General features: G+C 44.2%; 1 protein-coding gene across 3 annotated transcripts in view; it reads left to right on the top strand.

The window, feature by feature from the left end:
- The window catches only part of opn5 (opsin 5), a 79745-nt gene that overhangs the window by 20196 nt on the left and 40369 nt on the right, over window positions 1–19180 (top strand). For all 3 annotated transcript variants that reach the window (XM_028605562.1, XM_028605560.1, XM_028605561.1), the window contains exon 3: window positions 18034–18153. In XM_028605562.1, coding sequence (XP_028461363.1) covers window positions 18034–18153 — 120 coding nt within the window. The remainder of the gene's footprint in view (window positions 1–18033; window positions 18154–19180) is intronic.

The following is a 19180-nucleotide window of genomic DNA, read 5'->3' as shown; positions in this document are numbered from 1 at the left end:
TTATACATGAGGCCCCTGGACTTCCTCCCAAATAGGCCCATCATCCGGCCATTTGCCCCTAGCCGTGCACGACAGACACTAGCCAGGAAGTCCTGATACTATGCCACAATACTGTAGCCTATCAGACAAGGTATTCACAGCAAGTAATATCTCAAAACCAATGATGATAATTAGGGTTGTGTTTATTAGCCATTGTGGTTGGTACCATCTTTACAACTAAACACTCTCTGTAGAGACAGGTGTTTAGGCTTTTGCTGAGGGTGGTAAACAAAAAATTGTTCCAGGCTGTGACTATCTGACTTGGGCCGTGTGAAATATTGTGATGTAGAGCATCCTGGGACATCCTAGCACTTCCCTGCACGCTCCCTGTCATCTTTTGTGCTGCAACTATCTTCAACCTCAATAAACAAATGATTTTAAAGATACAGTACAGGCCAAAAGTTTGGACACACCTTCTCATTCAATGCGTTTCCTTTTTATTTTCATGACTATTTACATTGTCGCTTCTCACTGAAGGCATCAAAACTATGTAACAGACAAAATTGAAACGGCCTAGTCATTTTCATCATTTCACAGCCTTAATATGAATCAAATGTGTAATACGACATTGACAAAATATGAAATAGGTTATTCAATGCTAATTCTTTAACATAAAGCAACACATATTATATCAATAATAACTAATAACCTACACTTCAGGCCAAAGGTTTGGACACACCTTCTCATTCAATGTGTTTCTTTATTTTCATGACTATTTACATTGTAGATTCTCACTGAAGGCATCCAAACTATGAATGAACACATGGAATTATGTACTTAACAAAAAAGTGTGAAATAACTGAAAACATGTCTTCTATTTTAGATTCCTCAAAGTTCTTCTTCAGTGAGAATCTACAATGTAAATAGTCATGAAAATAAAGAAAGACATTGAATGAGAAGGTGTGTCCAAACTTTTGGCCTGTACTGTAGGTGTCGTATTACACTTTTGATTCATATTAAGGCTGTGAAATGATGAAAATGACTAGGCCGTTTCAATTTTGTCTGTTTGTCTTTCACAAACAACCACCAGGTCTTTGCCAGTTCCACAATAGTAAATGCAAATATGAAAGACAAGGAAAAACTTCTCCGTGAACCATCACCTTATCGTGGTGGAGAGGTTTGTGTGTCTCTGTGAACCTGAGGGCTGTGTTGTCTGGAGCTTTGTGCTCCTGGTAGGGTCTCCCAAGGCAAAGTGGTCTCAGGTGAGGGGCCAGACAAAGAATGGTTCAAAAACCCCAATGAAGAAGCAAGGTAGAGATGGAGTGACCCTGCCCGGAGGAAGCCGGGGCCCCCGCCTGGAGCCAGGCCCAGACGGCGGGCTCGCCGGGCGAGCGCCTGGTGGCGGGTTTGCCACGGAGCCCGGCCGGGCACAGCCCGAACAAGCTACGTGGCTCCCATCTCTCCAGCCCATGGGCCCACCACCTGTGGGAGGAACCGTTGGGGTCGGGTGCGATGCCACATGGGTGGCAGTGAAGGTCAGGGGCCTCGACGGACCAGACCCGGGCGGCAGACGCTGGCTCTGGGGACGTGGAACGTCACCTCTCTGTGGGGAAGGAGCCGGAACTGGTGCGGGAGGTGGAGCGCTACCGGTTAGATCTGGTGGGGCTTACCTCTACGCACAGTCTCGGTTCTGGAACCATACTCCTGGATAGGGGTTGGACTCTTTTCTTCTCCGGAGTTGCCCAGGGTGTGAGGCGCCGGGCGGGTGTGGGATACTCACAAGCCCCGGCTGAGCGCCCGCTGTGTTGGAGTTTACCCGGTGGACGAGAGGGTCGCCTCCCTACGCCTGCGGGTTGTGGGGGGAAAACTCTGACTGTTGTTTGTGCATATGCACCAAACAGGAGTTCGGAGTATTCGGCCTTCTTGGAGACCTTGACTGGAGTCCTGCATGGGGCTCCAGTGGGGACTCCATTGTTCTGCTGGGGGACTTCAACGCACACGTGGGCAATGATGGAGACACCTGGAGAGGCGTGATTGGGAGGAACGGCCTCCCTGATCTAAACCAGAGTGGTTGTTTGTTGTTGGACTTCTGTGCTAGTCATGGATTGTCTATAACGAACACCATGTTCGAACATAGGGATGCTCATAAGTGTACCTGGTACCAGAGCACCCTAGGCCAAGGTCAATGATCGATTTCATAATCGTTTCATCTGATCTGAGGCCGTATGTTTTGGACACTGGGTGAAGAGAGGGGCAGAGCTGTCAACCGATCACCATCTGGTGGTGAGTTGGGTCAGGGGGTGGGGAAGACTCTGGACAGACCTGGTAAGCCCAAACGTGTAGTGCGGGTAAATTGGGAACGTCTGGAGGAGGCCCCTGTCCGACAGACTTTCAACTCACACCTCCGGGCGGAGCTTTTCGTGCATCCCTGTGGAGGCTGGGGGCATTGAACCCGAGTGGACAATGTTCAAAGTTTCCATTGCTGAAGCTGCGGCGAGGAGCTGTGGTCTTAGGATCTTAGGTGCCTCAAGGGGCGGTAACCCACGAACACCGTGGTGGACACCAGTGGTCAGGGAAGCCGTCCGACTGAAGAAGGAGTCCTTCCGGGATATGTTATCTCGGAGGACTCCGGAGGCAGTTGCAGGGTACCGAAGGGCCCGAAGGGCTGCAGCCTCTGCCGTGAAAGAGGCAAAGCAGCGGGTGTGGGAGAAGTTTGGAGAAGACATGGAGAAGGACTTTCGGTCGGCACCAAAGTGTTTCTGGAAAACTGTTCGCCACCTCAGGAGGGGGAAGGGAACCATCCAAGCTGTGTACAGTAAGGATGGGACACTGTTGACCTCCACTGAGGAGGTAATAGGGCGGTGGAGGGAGCACTTTGAGGAACTCCTGAATCCGACTAATCGCCCTCTATGTTAGAGGCAGAGCTGGAGGATAACGGGGATTGTCGCGATTTCCCAGGCGGAAGTCACTGATGTAGTCAAACAACTACACAGTGGCAAAGCCCCGGGATTGATGAGATCCGTCCAGAAATGCTCAAGGCTCTGGGTGTGGAGGGGCTGTCCTGGTTGACACGCCTCTTCAACATTGCGTGGAAGTCTGGGACGGTGCCAAAGGAGTGGCAGACTGGGGTGGTGGTTCCTCTTTTTAAAAGGGGACCAGAGGGTGTGTGCCAATTATAGGGGTATCACACTTCTCAGCCTCCCTGGTAAAGTCTACTCCAAGGTGCTGGAAAGGAGGGTTCGGCCGATAGTCGAACCTCGGGTTGAGGAGGAACAATGCGGATTCCGTCCTGGTCGTGGAACAACGGACCAGCTCTTCACTCTCGCAAGGATCCTGGAGGGAGCCTGGGAGTATGCCCAACCGGTCTACATGTGTTTTGTGGATTTGGAGAAGGCGTATGACCCGGGTCCCCGGGAGATACTGTGGGAGGTGCTGCGGGGAGTATGGGGTGAGGGGGTCTCTACTCAGGGCCATCCAATCTCTGTATGACCAAAGTGAGAGCTGTGTCCGGGTTCTCGGTAGTAAGTCGGACTCGTTTCAGGTGAGGGTTGGCCTCCGCCAGGGCTGCGCTTTGTCACCAATCCTGTTTGTAATATTTATGGACAGGATATCGAGGCGTGGTCGGGGTGGGGAGGGGTTGCAGTTTGGTGGGCTGGGGATCTCATCGCTGCTCTTTGCAGATGATGTGGTCCTGATGGCATCATCGGCCCTGCGACCTTCAGCACTCACTGGATCGGTTCGCAACCGAGTGTGAAGCGGTTGGGATGAGGATCAGCACCTCTAAATCGGAGGCCATGGTTCTCAGCAGGAAACCGATGGAATGCCTTCTCCAGGTAGGGAATGAGTCCTTACCCCAAGTGAAGGAGTTCAAGTACCTTGGGGTTTTGTTCGCGAGTGAGGGACAATGGAGCGGGAGATTGGTCGGAGAATCGGGCGCAGCGGGTGCGGTATTGCATTCAATCTATCGCACCGTTGTGACGAAAAGAGAGCTGAGCCAGAAGGCAAAGCTCTCGATCTACCGGTCAGTTTTCGTTCCTACCCTCACCTATGGTCATGAAGGCTGGGTCATGACCGAAAGAACGAGATCCAGGGTACAAGCGGCGAAATGGGTTTCCTCAGGAGGGTGGCTGGCGTCTCCCTTAGAGATAGGGTGAGAAGCTCAGTCATCCGTGAGGAGCTCGGAGTAGAGCCGCTGCTCCTTTGCGTCGAAAGGAGCCAGTTGAGGTGGTTCGGGCATCTGGTAAGGATGCCCCCTGGGCGCCTCCCTAGGGAGGTGTTCCAGGCACGTCCAGCTGGGAGGAGGCCTCGGGGAAGACCCAGGACTAGGTGGAGGGATTATATCTCCAACCTGGCCTGGGAACGCCTCGGGATCCCCCAGTCGGAGCTGGTTAATGTTGCTCGGGAAAGGGAAGTTTGGGGTCCCCTGCTGGAGCTGCTCCCCCCGCGACCCGACACCGGATAAGCGGACGAAGATGGATGGATGGATGGAGGAAAAACTGCGCTCTGATGGAAGAAAGAAAGTGCAAGCTAGGATTTTGTTGGTTAAACTTTTGGTTACATTTGGTGAATTATTTAGCCCCCTTCCCTGTTTGTTAGCACGTTTAGAGTGGTACCCATGCATGCCTGCTGTTTTCCTGTTTAATTCAATACCATAATCTTCATCCTAGCAGCAAAAGTGAGCTCACTACAACCTCTCATATACAACAAAGTGAAATTGCGGTCAAACCGTGATTCATTTCTAATGCGTTTAATGTTTCAAATGAATTACATTAATTAGCGGTCAGCTACTTTAGCGGTCAGCTACTTTAGCGATATTTAACGTTGGCTACATAACGTTAGCAATATATCTTGTGTAGAATCCAGAGGGAAGGGTCAGGGAGCAGAGACACAGTATTTAGATGAAGTGAGCTGGTTTGACCATGGAGATGGAACATGCTCGCTTAGCTTCACCGCAGTTGTGTGCGTCAGCGGGCGCAGGAGATGGTGTAAAAGAGGGGTGTGGCGATGACATCATCGATACGGATTCGTATTCACCATCCATACGAAGCCAAACGAGAGCCGTTTTCGGATTTTTTCACCCTGAGACCAGTGTGTTTGCAGGATTCGTCTGGACGTTCGGCCCAAACGATGCAAAACATGTGCGTTTGCACATAAAAACTTTTCCGTGTGGATGGCCCCTTAGAGAAGGTGCTCATCTGTTGGACCAGTGTGGGGTGGAGAGGGTGGTCGGGGTTATCCATGATAGATAACAGTTTGTTCAGCAACCTCCTCTCCACCACAGCTTCAAATGTGTCCTGTTTGCAGCCAATAACGGAGCCAGCTTTCCTGATCAGTTTGTTCAGCCTGTTTGTATCGCTGGCTCCGATGCTGCTGCCCCAGCAGATGGCGGAGGAGAACAGAGCGCTGGCCACAACAGACTAGTAGAACATCTCCAACATTCTGCTGCACACGTTGAAGGATCTCAGCTTCCTCAGGAAATAGAGTCTGCTCATCCCCTTCTTATAAACAGCAGTGCGGTTGATTTTCCAGTTCAGCCAGTTGTCGATGTTGACACCCAGGTATCTCTACTCCTCAACCATGTCCACATCTCCACCCAGAATGCAAAAGGTCTGCGGAGCCATTCCCTTCCTCCTGAAGTCAATCCCCATTTCTCTGGTCTTATACACTCAGCAGCCGGTGATTCTTATCACACCACTCCACAAAGTTGTCCACCAGCGCTCTGTACTCTCCCTCCTGTCCATCCCTTATACACCCAACAACTGCAGAGTCATCAGAGAACTTCTGTAGGTGACATCACTCTGAGTTGTACTGGAAGCCTGTGGTGTATTATGTGAACAGAAAGGGAGACAGCACACTCACCACCACATCAGACAGAACACGGTCCAGACGGACAAACTGTGGTCTGTCTGTCAGGTAGTCAGTGATCCAGGAGACTGTGGACGCACCCACACCCATCATCTGCAGCTTCTCACCTAGTAGCGGTGGCTGGATGGTGTTGGATGCACTAGAGAAATCAAAAAATGTGATTCTCACAGTGCTGCCAACGCCAGGTGCAAATGAGCTCGTTGCAGAAGATAGATGACAGCATTGTCCACTCCCAGACGAGGCTGGTAGGCAAACTGTAGAGGGTCCAGAGAAGATCTCACCTGCGGCCTCAGGTAGGCCAAGACCAGCCTCTCCAGCACCTTCGTCACGTGGGATGTGAGAGCCACTGGGCGGTAGTCCTTGAGGCCAGATGGAGTCGACATCTTGGGAACCGGGACAAGGCAGGACGTCTTCCACATCAGCGGCACCCTCTGCAGGCTCAGGCTCAGGTTGAAGACATACTGGAGAACACCAGACAGTTGACTGGCGCAGGTCTTCAGTACCCTAGGGCTGATGCCATCTGGGCCGGCAGCCTTGCGCTGGTGAAGCCTCTCAAGCTGTCTCATCACCTGGCCAGGTGTGAATGAAAAGCTGGGGGGGGTGCTTGAAGTGTCCGTGGGGGGAGATGAGATGTGCTGTAGATGTGGGGGGAGTAGGCAGACCACAGGAGGGTGAGGGGGGAGGTGTGGGAGCAAGAGGGGGGGAGGCAGAGAGGGAGTATGGGGGTTGGTGGAGTGGTAGAAGAGGCAGGGGATGGTTGTGAGCTAAACCTGTTAAAGTAACAGTTCAGCTTGTTTGCTCTCTCTCGGCTGCCTGGTGTTGGTCTTCTTCTACCCCCACACCCGGTGATCTCTTTCATCCCTGTCCACACCTCCCTCATATTGTTCTCCTGTAGGCCTCCAGCTTCCTCCTCTAGGAGTTTTTACATTCCCTCAGTTTATCCCGCAGTTTGTGCTGTACTCCCCTCAGCTCCTGTCTGTCCCTGACCTGAAAGCTTTCTTCTTCTCATTCAGAAGAACTTTCAGGTCACTGGTGATCCACGGCTTGTGAGTGGGAAGGCAGCGTACAGTCTGGGAGGACATGGTGATGTTCTCACAGAATTTACTGTATTCTGTGATGCAGTCTGTCATATTATTGATGTCCTCCCCATGTGGTTCACAGAGCACGTCCCAGTCTGTAGACTCAAAACATTCCTGCAGAGCCTCCTCAGCCTCCTGAGTCCACCGCCTCACAGTCCTTGTTTGGACAGGCTGCCGCTGTACAAGAGGAACATACTCAGGAGACAGCAAGAAATGTGAAATTAACTCTGCTGTCTGTCCCTCATTATGACCAGGCTGTGGATTGGTGATAGCCAGACTAGTAGGCCTACTCTTCTTCCTCAGTTTATTTTACACGTAGCATATACAGTAAGTGATCGTATTAGCGCCCCCTGCTGTTGGCTGTTATCGCTTTATTAGACTTTTTTTGTGCCGATTGTCAGTCCGTCCCTGACTGTCGATACTTGCAACGTCTATGCCCCAGGGGCAGCCCGGCAGAGGCACAATCTAGTAAGACTTTACAGCTCACTGTAAATCTGATTAGGAGATGCTCATTAACACACAACTCAAAATTGTACACACATGTTTCTAATGAGGTGATCAAACCAAATATATAATAATATATAAGCCAGTTCAGAGTGCACAGGGGGCACAGGAGCATTGAATGTTGAGACCAACTTTAATTTTGTGGTTTCACAATTTGTTTTAGTGTACTGTCATGTGCTTTTCATTTTGTTTTCTTTGTTCTTTGGCCTACTGTATTGTTGTATTGTGTATGTAAGTGCCTGATATACAGACATTCAATACTGTAGTACTTGCACTACTTGCAGTGTACAAGATATTCACTGTACAAGTTGTAATATACTTTTTTTATTGCAAAATGTGTTTACTATATGAAATATTTTTCTGTAACTACGAGAAAAATTGTACGGTTATACACATGAAGCATGGTAATAAAATGGCTGCAGTACAAAGCCTGTAGGCTTGACATGTCCTACATCTCCTAGCAACCCTGATTACTACCTTCTTGGAGACACAGGCAATAATGCACTGGGAACATAAAGCCTTCAGGGTTAGAAGAATAGAAAGGGTTGTGAGAGATTCTTGTGTGGGCTGTATAGGTCAACTCAAACACAAATTGACTGTTTGTGGATTTGTGAGTTGCAGCGGTCTGAACTGGCCCGTCTCAGCTCGACTCAAACCAGCAAATGGTGTTGCCTGGTGGACAGCTGTTCAAGTCGCCGAGGCTGGTTTTAGAATGTAAGAGACGTCACCTGTTTCAACAGCCAATAGAGAAGCCAGCTGGTCATGTCAGCTATAAACTATAGAAATAAAATTATTAATTATTTAATTAAAAATTATTATTAATTAATTATAATTATTGTTTTTATGTGACAAACAGCTGGCCGGAATGGCAGAATTTTAGACCGTTATCACCACGAGGTCATAACAGACATTGTTTTCTTGGTTTATGTCAGGTTGACATAACACAAACATCTCAAACAATGCCAACTTTGCTCTAAAAGTGTCATAATCAACTGAGTGACACCAGTCATACACAGTTTTGAAGACTATTTTAATAATTATTACAGGTGTCACGTTTGCTGGGTGTCTGATACCTCATAGCAAGCTTGAACATGTAGCGGTTTTAGTTAAATTAGCCACTTGATTAAATACACCAGACGTGCAGTATTTATCTACCAAATTACATTGTGCTTCACTCCAACAAATGCATAACTATCAACTATGTCCTTTCCACCTGTAGCTGCTCAACTGACGTTCCAATAACTTGATCAGCCATAGTATATTCAATCTGCAGGTTTTCCACAGGTGAAAGGCGCGAGTATGCTGCTGAAGTAGAGGATGCAAAGTTTTTTATTCCGAACAGCATCTATAAACATTTAGAAAAGCCACAAGCTTATGTCGGCCTTCTGTTTGCAGATTTCCTCTGCATTTAATGCAATGCAACCACATATTTTAATACAGAAGCTGCATTGTGATTTCAATTTGCCTCACCAGCTTGTTTTGTGGATTCAAAATGTTTTGATTGGTCGAGAGCAGAGGGTCTTTGTGAACAATAATTTCTCAGACCCTCTATGTATGTCCATAGGCTCACCACAAGGCTGTGTTCTCTCCCCTCCTTTTTATTATGTACACTGATGGTTGTAGGAGCTCTCAGGAGGGCAGCCACTCAAATTTTCAGATGGCAGTCCAGGTGAAGAGGGAGCTCCATGCCTGTGCTAACGTTAAATTCGGCCTCCGGTACCCGGCTACTTTACACATCACCATGTCTAGCGGCCAGACCTACAGATTTGAAGACCCGGACGTGGCCCTGGACTTTGTCAACAAGAGACTTAAGAAGAATCCAGCCCCAGAGAGTGACTAACTCTGGAATCCATATGAGCTTTTTGGTTTGGTTTATATTTCTGCGGCAGTAGGCTGCATCTAGCAGGTATCACCCGTGTTATGCTGCTGTTGATTTGTCTATAAACTAAATACGGTATTGGCTGTGTACTGACTGTAAGTTTTATTGCTCCACTCAGAGCATACTGGTGCTATTTTTCTTTTTCTTTCGGTCAGTCTCTGCCGATGAGGACATTCTGACTCTGGAGAATTTAGTGCTTTTGAAACAGGTTTTTTTTTAAGAATCCATGGCACCTTTTTCTGTTTATTACTTGACGTATTTGTTTTTATTTGGGACAGCCCATATTCACACTCCCTGAGGTCGGTAAGCAGTATGGTTAAGCTGCTGGTAACGACTGGTGAGGTAGCTCGCATCATTGTCTGGATGCTTCTGCTAGGTGAGGAGGAAGGTGGGGTGTTCTGTTGCAATGTAGGGGGATTGTTAGTTCATGTAGTTTTTCTGGATAATGGGTTGGCACCTGTGCTACTTTTCAAATGTGCAGGATGTGTATCGCATTTTCTTTTTTTCTTCTCTCGTGTTTTTGTTTGTTACATACTGAATTCTTTGTCTTTCAATGACCCAGGTTAAGAGTACACTATTCAGTGTAGGTGGGGATGTTAGATTTATGAGTTTAAACTGTAAGGGCCTTAATAATCCAATCAAGCGCAGTAAAGTGTTGCACTACTTACGCCGCCTCAATGCTCATATAATACTCATATTTTACTTACAGGAAACCCCATTTAAAAGAGAGAGATAGTCTTAGACTGAGGAGGAGCTGGGTCGGGAAAATATACCATTCCTCATTTTCCAGTAAATCTAGTGGGGTTGCTATTCTTTTACATATAGATATTCCATTTGTCCATGTCAAGACAATCTCTGATTCTGCTGGCAGGTTTATAGCTGTCATGGGACACATTTTCGATGTAAAGGTGACTCTTTCTAATGTTTATACACCCAACTGGGATGACGAGTCCTTTTTTAGACAGGTTTTCTCAATGCTACCGGACTTGTCCATGTATGATTTAATCTTAGGAGGGGACTTCAACTGCTGGCTGAATCCTTCCTTAGATCGTTCTTCCTCAACCTCGGCTGCTCTGCCCAAATCGACCAAAGTAATTCAAGCCTTTATGAATGAGTTTAATGTCGTTGTTCCTTGCCGTTTTTTTAATCCAGATAAAAAGGGAATACTCATTTTCTCACATGTTCACCGTACCTACACACAAATTGACTTCTTTTTAATGGATAGCAAGTTGTTATCCTCCATTTCTGGCTGTAAATATGATTTGATTGTTGTGTCGGACTGTCGTGGAAGTTTCCTTTGCAGCAGGGGGTAGAGTTTTTCAGAGTTTAGTAAAGTGAAACAAATAAGACAGTCTGAGACTAGAACCAAGTTGGGTTTTTGTATTTTATTAAAAACATATATATTTGCAAATAGGAGCAACATGATTTCACAAAAGGCCCAGTGTGGAGTCAGTTTCTCAAATGAGTGAACAGAACACTAGGCTTATATGCATCTTCAGAGTGACAGCACACACACACTTGGATTATTATGACGCTACAATTCTTACAGGCAATCTGATACACATGCAGACATCTCAGAGCCATTTTGCCTCCTCCTCCCTGTATGACTTTCACCCCCCCAGTTACATCTTAACAGGCATGGGAAAACTAGAGATAGTTTTAGCGTGACCTTGTAGCCCCTATCTGTTCAGACAAACAGTGCTCACATTATGTTCCAGACTGGACGTCTCAGCAGTTAAGCAGAAACTGAGATAAACTGTCTTTCAATAATGTGAGAGAATTAAAGTAGAAATAAAACATAAAAATATAAGGAATTATGCTTAAATGTAATTATTCCCATTACATTCCACCCTTTTGATTACAACCTAATCACAATACACAAATTACTTTAATGATTATATCTATTTTTGCCAATAGCGTCTTCCATGTTCTTGTTCAGAGGTTCGTCCACTAGCACTTGACAAATCGTCGGAAAAAATCTTTACCATTGTTTTGTGTGTGTGTGTGTGTGTGTGTGTGTGTGTGTGTGTGTGTGTGTGTGTGTGTGTGTGTGTGTGTGTGTGTCAGCACTACCTTCCTCATCAGTTTTTGGACTTTGTAAAACGACAGGGACAGGTGTTGTTCTCTGTCTGAGGTTTTTTTGCTTTTTCTTCGGGCAGTTACATACCCAATGTCCAAAGTCCTTGCAGTACCAACACTGGTCTGGGTTGTAGGGCCAATCATTTTGCCCACGGTACCCACCTGGGCTTCTCTGGCTTGACCATGTCCTTTGTGGGAGCGTCCTTTTTTGGGTCTGCGCTCCATATGTTGCCCACCAGCCTGTTGTAACATGCAGACAAACGCTTCAAACATGGTTTTTTCACGTACTCGTTGGTCTTTCCACCCGATGCAGGTGTGACTGATGCTTTCAGTCCTGTCCAAGAGTTAAGTCCGTGTCCTCTTCGTCCCTCCTTATTTCCAGCTTGTCTTTCTGGTTTTTAGAGAAAGCTCAGAACATGGGCATTGGTTAGAACTGATGAGGAGGTTATTGGTGTATGTGTGTTTTTGCATTCCTTGCCTGAATCACTACCATATGTTAAAACATTCTTTGTTTTCCCATAAATTTTCATTCATTCTTCTAATTCCAGTTTCAACATTTTCAAATTTAAAGGAAACCAAAAAAAGTTATATTTTGACCAAGACAGCAGACATTCTAGATATTCTGAACCACCATTTACCATCTCATCCACCACGGGTCCCATAGGAGTGTGTGACCCGGATCCGCTCGATCCGTTACCCATCCTACTTACAATTGTCACTGTAAGGCCAGGTTTCTGTCTTATTTCGGAAAAACCCACGCACGAAAAAACCTAACAGTTTCTGGAAAAAAAAAAATCTAATTAGATTTGTCCCCCAAAAATCTATAAAACAAAGTCCCACCCGTGTGGATAGACATCTGTGGCTCAGAATTACTGCTAGAATGATCACAAATGTAATTACCCAAATTTAAAGGACCACCCAAAATGTATACAAACAACCCCAAAATGGTTGTCCTATTTCAGTTTCCAATGTCAGTATTTGTTTCTGGAAGTTTACTACAGCCAATTCAAATTACTCTTAATTCAATTTAAATTAGAGTTTGATCTTACCCTGCTGCTTGAAATTGCTTCCGTCTTAATAGATCAGTGTTGGGTCAGTAGAGCCCTCCGTGGTTTCTGATCCTCTCTCTTTGAATGCTTTTTGGGCGAGGTAGAGGCAAAGATCGTTGGATCTCGGATCCCAAGTCTCAGTCAACCACGGAGTCTCTCTTATCTGAGCCCCGCACATGATCTCCCATTCTCGTCACCAGGTTTGTCGTGGAAGTTTCCTTTGCAGCAGGGGGTAGAGTTTTTCAGAGTTTAGTAAAGTGAAACAAATAAGACAGTCTGAGACTAGAACCAAGTTGGGTTTTTGTATTTTATTAAAAACATATATATTTGCAAATAGGAGCCACATGATTTCACAAAAGGCCCGGCCCGTCTCAGCAGTTAAGCAGAAACTGAGATAAACTGTCTTTCAATAATGTGAGAGAATTAAAGTAGAAATAAAACATAAAAATATAAGGAATTATGCTTAAATGTAATTTTTCCCATTACAGGACCATGCCTCTATCTCTATGAATGTTTACTTTCAGAAGTTTTTGTGTTGTCCTTCGGGCCCCTTTGACCCTCATCAGAGGAAATCTAGAAGAGAGACATCTATATGCAGTCTCAAAACTGCCAAATACTTATAAGGAGCGAAGGACTTTACAAGCTTAATATGATCTTATTATGTCACGGTACACTACTGAACTTTTACTACATTCACGATAAAAATTTTATGAACAGGAAGATAAGACTAGTAAACTTTTTGCCCATCGGCTACGCCAGATATCAGCATCTCAGTTAATTCCTCAAATTGAAACTGGCTCGGGTGTCACATTTGACCCTTTGGAAATTAATAAAACTTTTATGGAATTCTACAAATTGCTGTATTCCTCTGATTGTCGTAATACCTATGCGGATATGATCTCCTTCTTTGATAGGTTTAACACTAACACTTTGGATCGGGTTGCAGTTAAGGAGCTGGAACGTCCTATCCCAGCAATTGAACTTGAAGCGGCAGTTAAATCATTACAAAGTGGTAAAAGTCCAGGCACGGATGGCTTCCCAGACGAGGTTTAAAAAACATTCTGGAAGCTGCTGGCCCCGCACTTATTAGAGATGTTTCCTGAATCTTACAGGTCAGGCACACTTCCCTACACCCTAAACCAGGCTTGCATTTCTCTGCTTTTAAAGAAAAGTAAAGACCCACTCTCATGCGGTTCATATCGTCCCATTAGTCTGCTGAATGCTGACTTCAAATTATTGTCCAAGTTAGTCCTAGACGCTTAGAAGTTGTCCTACCTTCAATTATATCTTTGGATCAAACTGGGTTTAGTCGCAACAGACACTCCTTTTTTAATCTTAGATGGGTGTTAAATGTGGTTTATAATCCTCCTCCAATCCCTCTCCCAGAGGCTCTGATAGCACTGGATGCAGAGAAGGCATTTGAAAGTGTAGAGTGCAATTTATCTTTTTTTCATTTTGAGGAAATTTGGTTTTAGGGAAAAATTGATTTCATGGGTCAGATTGTTATATGCTTCTCCTCAGGCCTTGGTGAGGACAAATGGCACAAATTCTGAATATTTTCAGTTACATCGCTCTACAAGGCAGGGTTGCCCTTTAAGCCCGCTCTTATTTGCCATTGTAATGGAGACTTTGTCAATTGCTCTGCGGTCTCACCCTGATATTTGTGGTATAACCAGAAATGGTGTAGAGCTGAAGGTGGCGCTGTATGCGGATGATCTTTTGCTGTTTTTGTCTAATCTGTCCTGGTGACCCGAAGGACAAAATAAGGGTTAATGCAGCACCTTAGTCCACGTTTGTACAGCATTTTGGTCAGCCTAAACTGTGTTTAAATGTGCTCTAGAAACAAACTTTACTTTACTTACTTTACAAGAGACAGGGTTTAGAGAGCAATTCTCAACAAAATAAACATAAGTACATAAATCCCTTGTGTGGTCCTTTGGGTCCCGGTGACCCGAAGGACCACACAAGGGTTAATAGGGAAAATTTTCTCTCTCTGCTCACAAAAATTAAACAAGATTTTGAGCGATGGTCCCTATTAAACCTTTCTGTTGCTGCCAGAATCAATACAATTAAAATGAACATTTTCCTGCGCCTTTTATATTTATTCCAAAGCATTCCCATCTTCCTTCCTCTTTCATTTTTTCATAAAGTAGATAGTCTTATTCTTGATTTTATTTGGAACAAGAAAAATCCTAGGTTGCGTCGACAAGTTTTACAGAGGCCCAAGGCTCTGGGCAGAATGATATTGCCAAACTTCCTTTACTATTACTGGACAACAACTGGGTTAATTATGGAGATATTGCGGTGCCTCCATCATGGTTGATCCTGGAAGCAAATTCTATTCATCCGGTATCATTGAAGGCCTTACTGTACTCACCCCTGTAATTTTCAATTTCTGGTTATACTAACAATGTGATGGTGGCCTCCAGTATTAAAATATGGACTCAATTTAGACGTCATTTTGGCCTGCAAACACTTTCTGTTGGTGCTCCACTTGCAGCCAATCCTTTTTTTACCCCATCATTATTGGACAGCACTTTCTCTATATGGACTAGGCTGGGCATAAAAACTTTTAGAGACCTGTATGTTGGTTCTTTTTTTTGCTTATTTTCAGCAATTGAAAAATAATTTTTTACTTCCTAAAGGACATTTTTTTAGATACCTTCAGGTTAGAAGTTTTATCCGTAACTCTTGGTGTCTGTCATATCTGATATGTTGAATTTACATCTGCAATTACTATTGTATGGAACAGTATTGTTTGCCTGTTTGTTTTATAACTATATAGAATCAAATAAACAGATTGTTCAAAAAAGATTCAGATGGCACTGTATGGCTGTCCCTTCTCCAAGGTTCAGCATTTGATCATGGGAAGGCTCTCCCTGATTTAGTTTCTTCAACACTTCTTGGACTTAAATGTCTCAAAAACCAAGGAATTTTTCTTCAATTTTAGACCCATTAAACCTACAGCCTGGGAGTCATCATTTACAATGAAAAGGTTGAATTGGTCACCTCATATAAATATTTAGGTACCGTTTTTGATGACCACCTTAAATTCAGTGTAATACTGAATTGTGAAAAAGAGGCAACAGAGAATTCACTTACTCAGGAAACTGAACTCCTTTTCTGTCAGGCCAGTCATTCCCTGTCACAGATACACAGAAACACAGATAAACGTCTTTTTGATCAATCTTTTATCAAAAGCCTTATGACTTTATGTTTTATCTGCTGGTTTCACAGCCTCACAGTGAAAGACAGAAACAGCCTGAACAATGTTGTCAATACCTGCTCTAAAATTATTGGTTGAGATTCAAATTGTCTTTGTAATCAATCTTGTGTAAAGCAACGAGCATGGGCGATTTTATACCCTTTTTAGGGGGGTCTAATGCTCCCTTGTCACTTGACATTAGATGTAACACTCACAGAGGTGAACGCACCTGGAAATTTGATATAACACAATTTTGAAAGACAAACACTTTTTGGATGACTATTGTATTCAATTTATCAGCCGAGGCATCTCCAATGTCATTTGTAGCAATTATGTTTGGCAGCCTAGCGGAAATAATTGCTACAAATGACAATGGAGATGTGGATGATTCAGTACTGTGGGATCAATCAAAGCAGTGCTTAGAGGGAGCATTATATCCTATGTAACAGGGAGGAAGAAACAAAGGTTAGTGGACTTAAACAAATCTCTGTCTCAACTAAAGCATTCTTGCAAAGTCTTGGCAGATCCAGATACATTGAATACCATAGTGATGAGTACAATACAATTGTATCTGCTAAGGTTTGTAAGCAGATGAACATAATGATGCAATTTGAAATAGGAGACAAACATCAGAAATTGTTGGCACAGCGTTGTGCAAGGCCCAAGCCTCTCAGGCTATAAAATCAGACAATGGGATGGTTCTTACTGACCTAAAATAAATAAATGCACGTTTTATGGAGTTCTTTTCAGAACTGTACAAGTCAAACTGTAATCATGACCAAGACATAATTAGGTAATTTCTCTCAGAGCTGAACCTCCCTCATCTTAGCAATGAAGCAGTTAGACAAGGACATTATTCTATTATTCTATTGAAGAGATAGTAGAAGCAATTACTACATTTACACACCAATTTAGGATGTGCCTTAACCTCCACTCATTCTTCTCTTATGTATTTGTTTTCTACTCAAAACCCTTAAACAAGCAATGGGAGCCCAACCCCCTTGTGGTCATTCTGGGGTCTACAAATGACTTTGCTTTGAACTCTGGCAGGGACAAATGGCCAGTGTATCTGGGCATTGTACTGACTAAAAAATATATATTGCAATTATGGAAGTCTGACGCTGTGCCTTCATTTGAGATGTGGCTAAGAAAGCTAGGCAAAGACCTCCATCTTAACACACACACCAAGCCGATAATCGGCCGTTGGACAGTCTGGCGAGGTCAGTGACTCGAGTCTGTTCGGTGTGTCGGCCTTCATTTTGCCCGATTTGACATGTATAATCGGCGGGGCAGGCGCTGCCGGCAGTCGGACTCAAATGATCCATCTGATTGGTAGAGTGCTAACCCGGAAATGGGGAGCGGAATGAGCGTGACTAGAGTCTCTCAAAATCTGATGAAAATCTTTTAAACTGACTTTTGTTGATCTGAAATGAAGACAGATTCAGCAACTGCATGGCCTATTTCTCTCTTAAAAAGTTTTCAGAAACACGTTTCGGTGAACTATATTAGTAAAATATGAGATTGTATTCTGAACAAGCCACCATGACGGCCTGTCTTTGAATTTCCAGAGAAGCCAGACCCACGTGACGCGTTTGACCCATCAGCTGCCGGTTTTCATTTTTGGGTGACAATACAGATTAGCGCCGCCTGCTGCTATGGAGACATATTACGTCTCGTCGCTTTGGTGTGTTCCAAGACACTTTTTTGACCCACCCAGGGAGACTGATCAATCCAACTGCCGGTTCTGCCGAGGGTCAGCCGTCTGGTCAGTGTGTCTGCAGCTTTAGATTCACAAATGCAGGGAGGAGGATTGTGTTTGATAGGGCATGGGGACCAGTTTTGAAACACTTAAGGGGGCTGAGGGAAGAAGGTGTGGGATGAAGTATATATTAATACTGTAATAGTGATAGTTTCAAAGGATTTTTTTCTTTTCTCTTTTGACTCCTGGTTTGCTCTCTCTCTTAACATAGGTCTTGCTATTTGCTACTGTGCCTCACCATTGATGTATTTTAAAATGGGAAATTAATGTTGCCTGTATAAACCAGTGCAGTCTGCACCCAATTTTGATCTGCAATAAACATATAAAAAAAGAAAACATGTCTTTTCCTCCTTATTTTGGCAGACTTGGTAGTTCAATTTGACAGTTCCATTGATTCATTGCTTCAGCCATTAGTTTGAAGGCTTTAGGATATTAATATCTTTAGGTGTCAAGGTGTCAAGGTCCCAGTACGTTTAGATGTCTAGGTGAGAAAGCGGCTGCCAATCAGGCGCTGTAGGGTTCTGCATGCCTTTGCTGGGGATTTTGACAGCATTCACAAACAGTCTCTTCTGTCATACTGTTGTGAGCCCATAATGCTCAATCTCCCTCTCTCTCTTTCTCTCTCTATCTTACAGGAATCATGTCTGCAACAGGGAATGGCTATGTCATTTATATGACCATCAAACGCAAGACCAAGTTGAGGCCTCCTGAGCTCATGACTGTTAATCTAGCCATCTTCGACTTTGGCATATCAGGTACTGGCTTAGGTGTGCAGTCACTATAGTACAAAAGAATACATGTCACAAAAAATCAAGGAAACGTATAAGACCATTTTGCATAAAAAAACTTTAATATGAAAGTAAAGCATATCAGATTGACTTGGTCAACTAGTGGAGGAAAGAAAATAGTGGCTAGATTGATTAAGTAATTCATGTTAATAGAGACAGTAGATGATATGAAATCGAAATGATTTTTTTAAGTGTTCATATTATGCTCATTTCCGGGTTCATAATTGTATTTAGAGGTTGTACCAGAATAGGTTTACATGGTTTAATTTAAAAAAACACCATGTTTTGGTTGTACTGCACATTGCTACTGCTCCTCTTTTCACCCTGTGTGTTGAGCTCTCCTTTTTAGCTACAGTGAGGCATCTCACTTCTGTTCCATCTTTGTTGGGAGTCGCACATACGCAGTAGCTAGGTAAGGACTACTAGCCAGTCAGAATATGAAGAGTATGAGGGCGTGCCACGCTAGCAGCTAGGTGAGCATTATAACGTGTTACAAAGTGACGCACGTTTGTCTCTGAAGTAAAGGCTGGACTACAATAGAGCTGTTTGGAGCAGTTTGTGAACAATGTTTTCTGTTGGAGATGGTAAGTCCCTTTGGGGTGGACTTTGGGCTTTTTCACTTTGTAAACCTATTACATGCACAAAAAAGATATATAACATAATAAAGGAAAGGGAAAAAGCCAAAAAAGCATAATATGAGCACCAACCTAAACAATCACACTGCCACTGTTAGATACATTAAATATTTTTTGTAGGGCTGCCAATCAATTAAAATATGTAATCACATGATTGTCCATAGTTAACTCGCAACTAATTACACATATTTTATCTGTTATAAATGTTCTTTAAACAGGATATGTTCAAGTTGCTCAAGTGGTATTTAACACTCAACGTACCCCAGTGGTAACTCAATTTACATCAACGTTACATGCAAATAACTTTAGTCTTGTTGAGAGAACCATCCGGAAGGGCTTTGAAACATAACTTGCTATTG

The sequence above is a fragment of the Perca flavescens genome, chromosome 18, assembly GCF_004354835.1.
Source record: "Perca flavescens isolate YP-PL-M2 chromosome 18, PFLA_1.0, whole genome shotgun sequence".
Classification (NCBI taxonomy): domain Eukaryota; kingdom Metazoa; phylum Chordata; class Actinopteri; order Perciformes; family Percidae; genus Perca; species Perca flavescens.
This window is presented reverse-complemented; position numbering and strand designations above follow the sequence as displayed.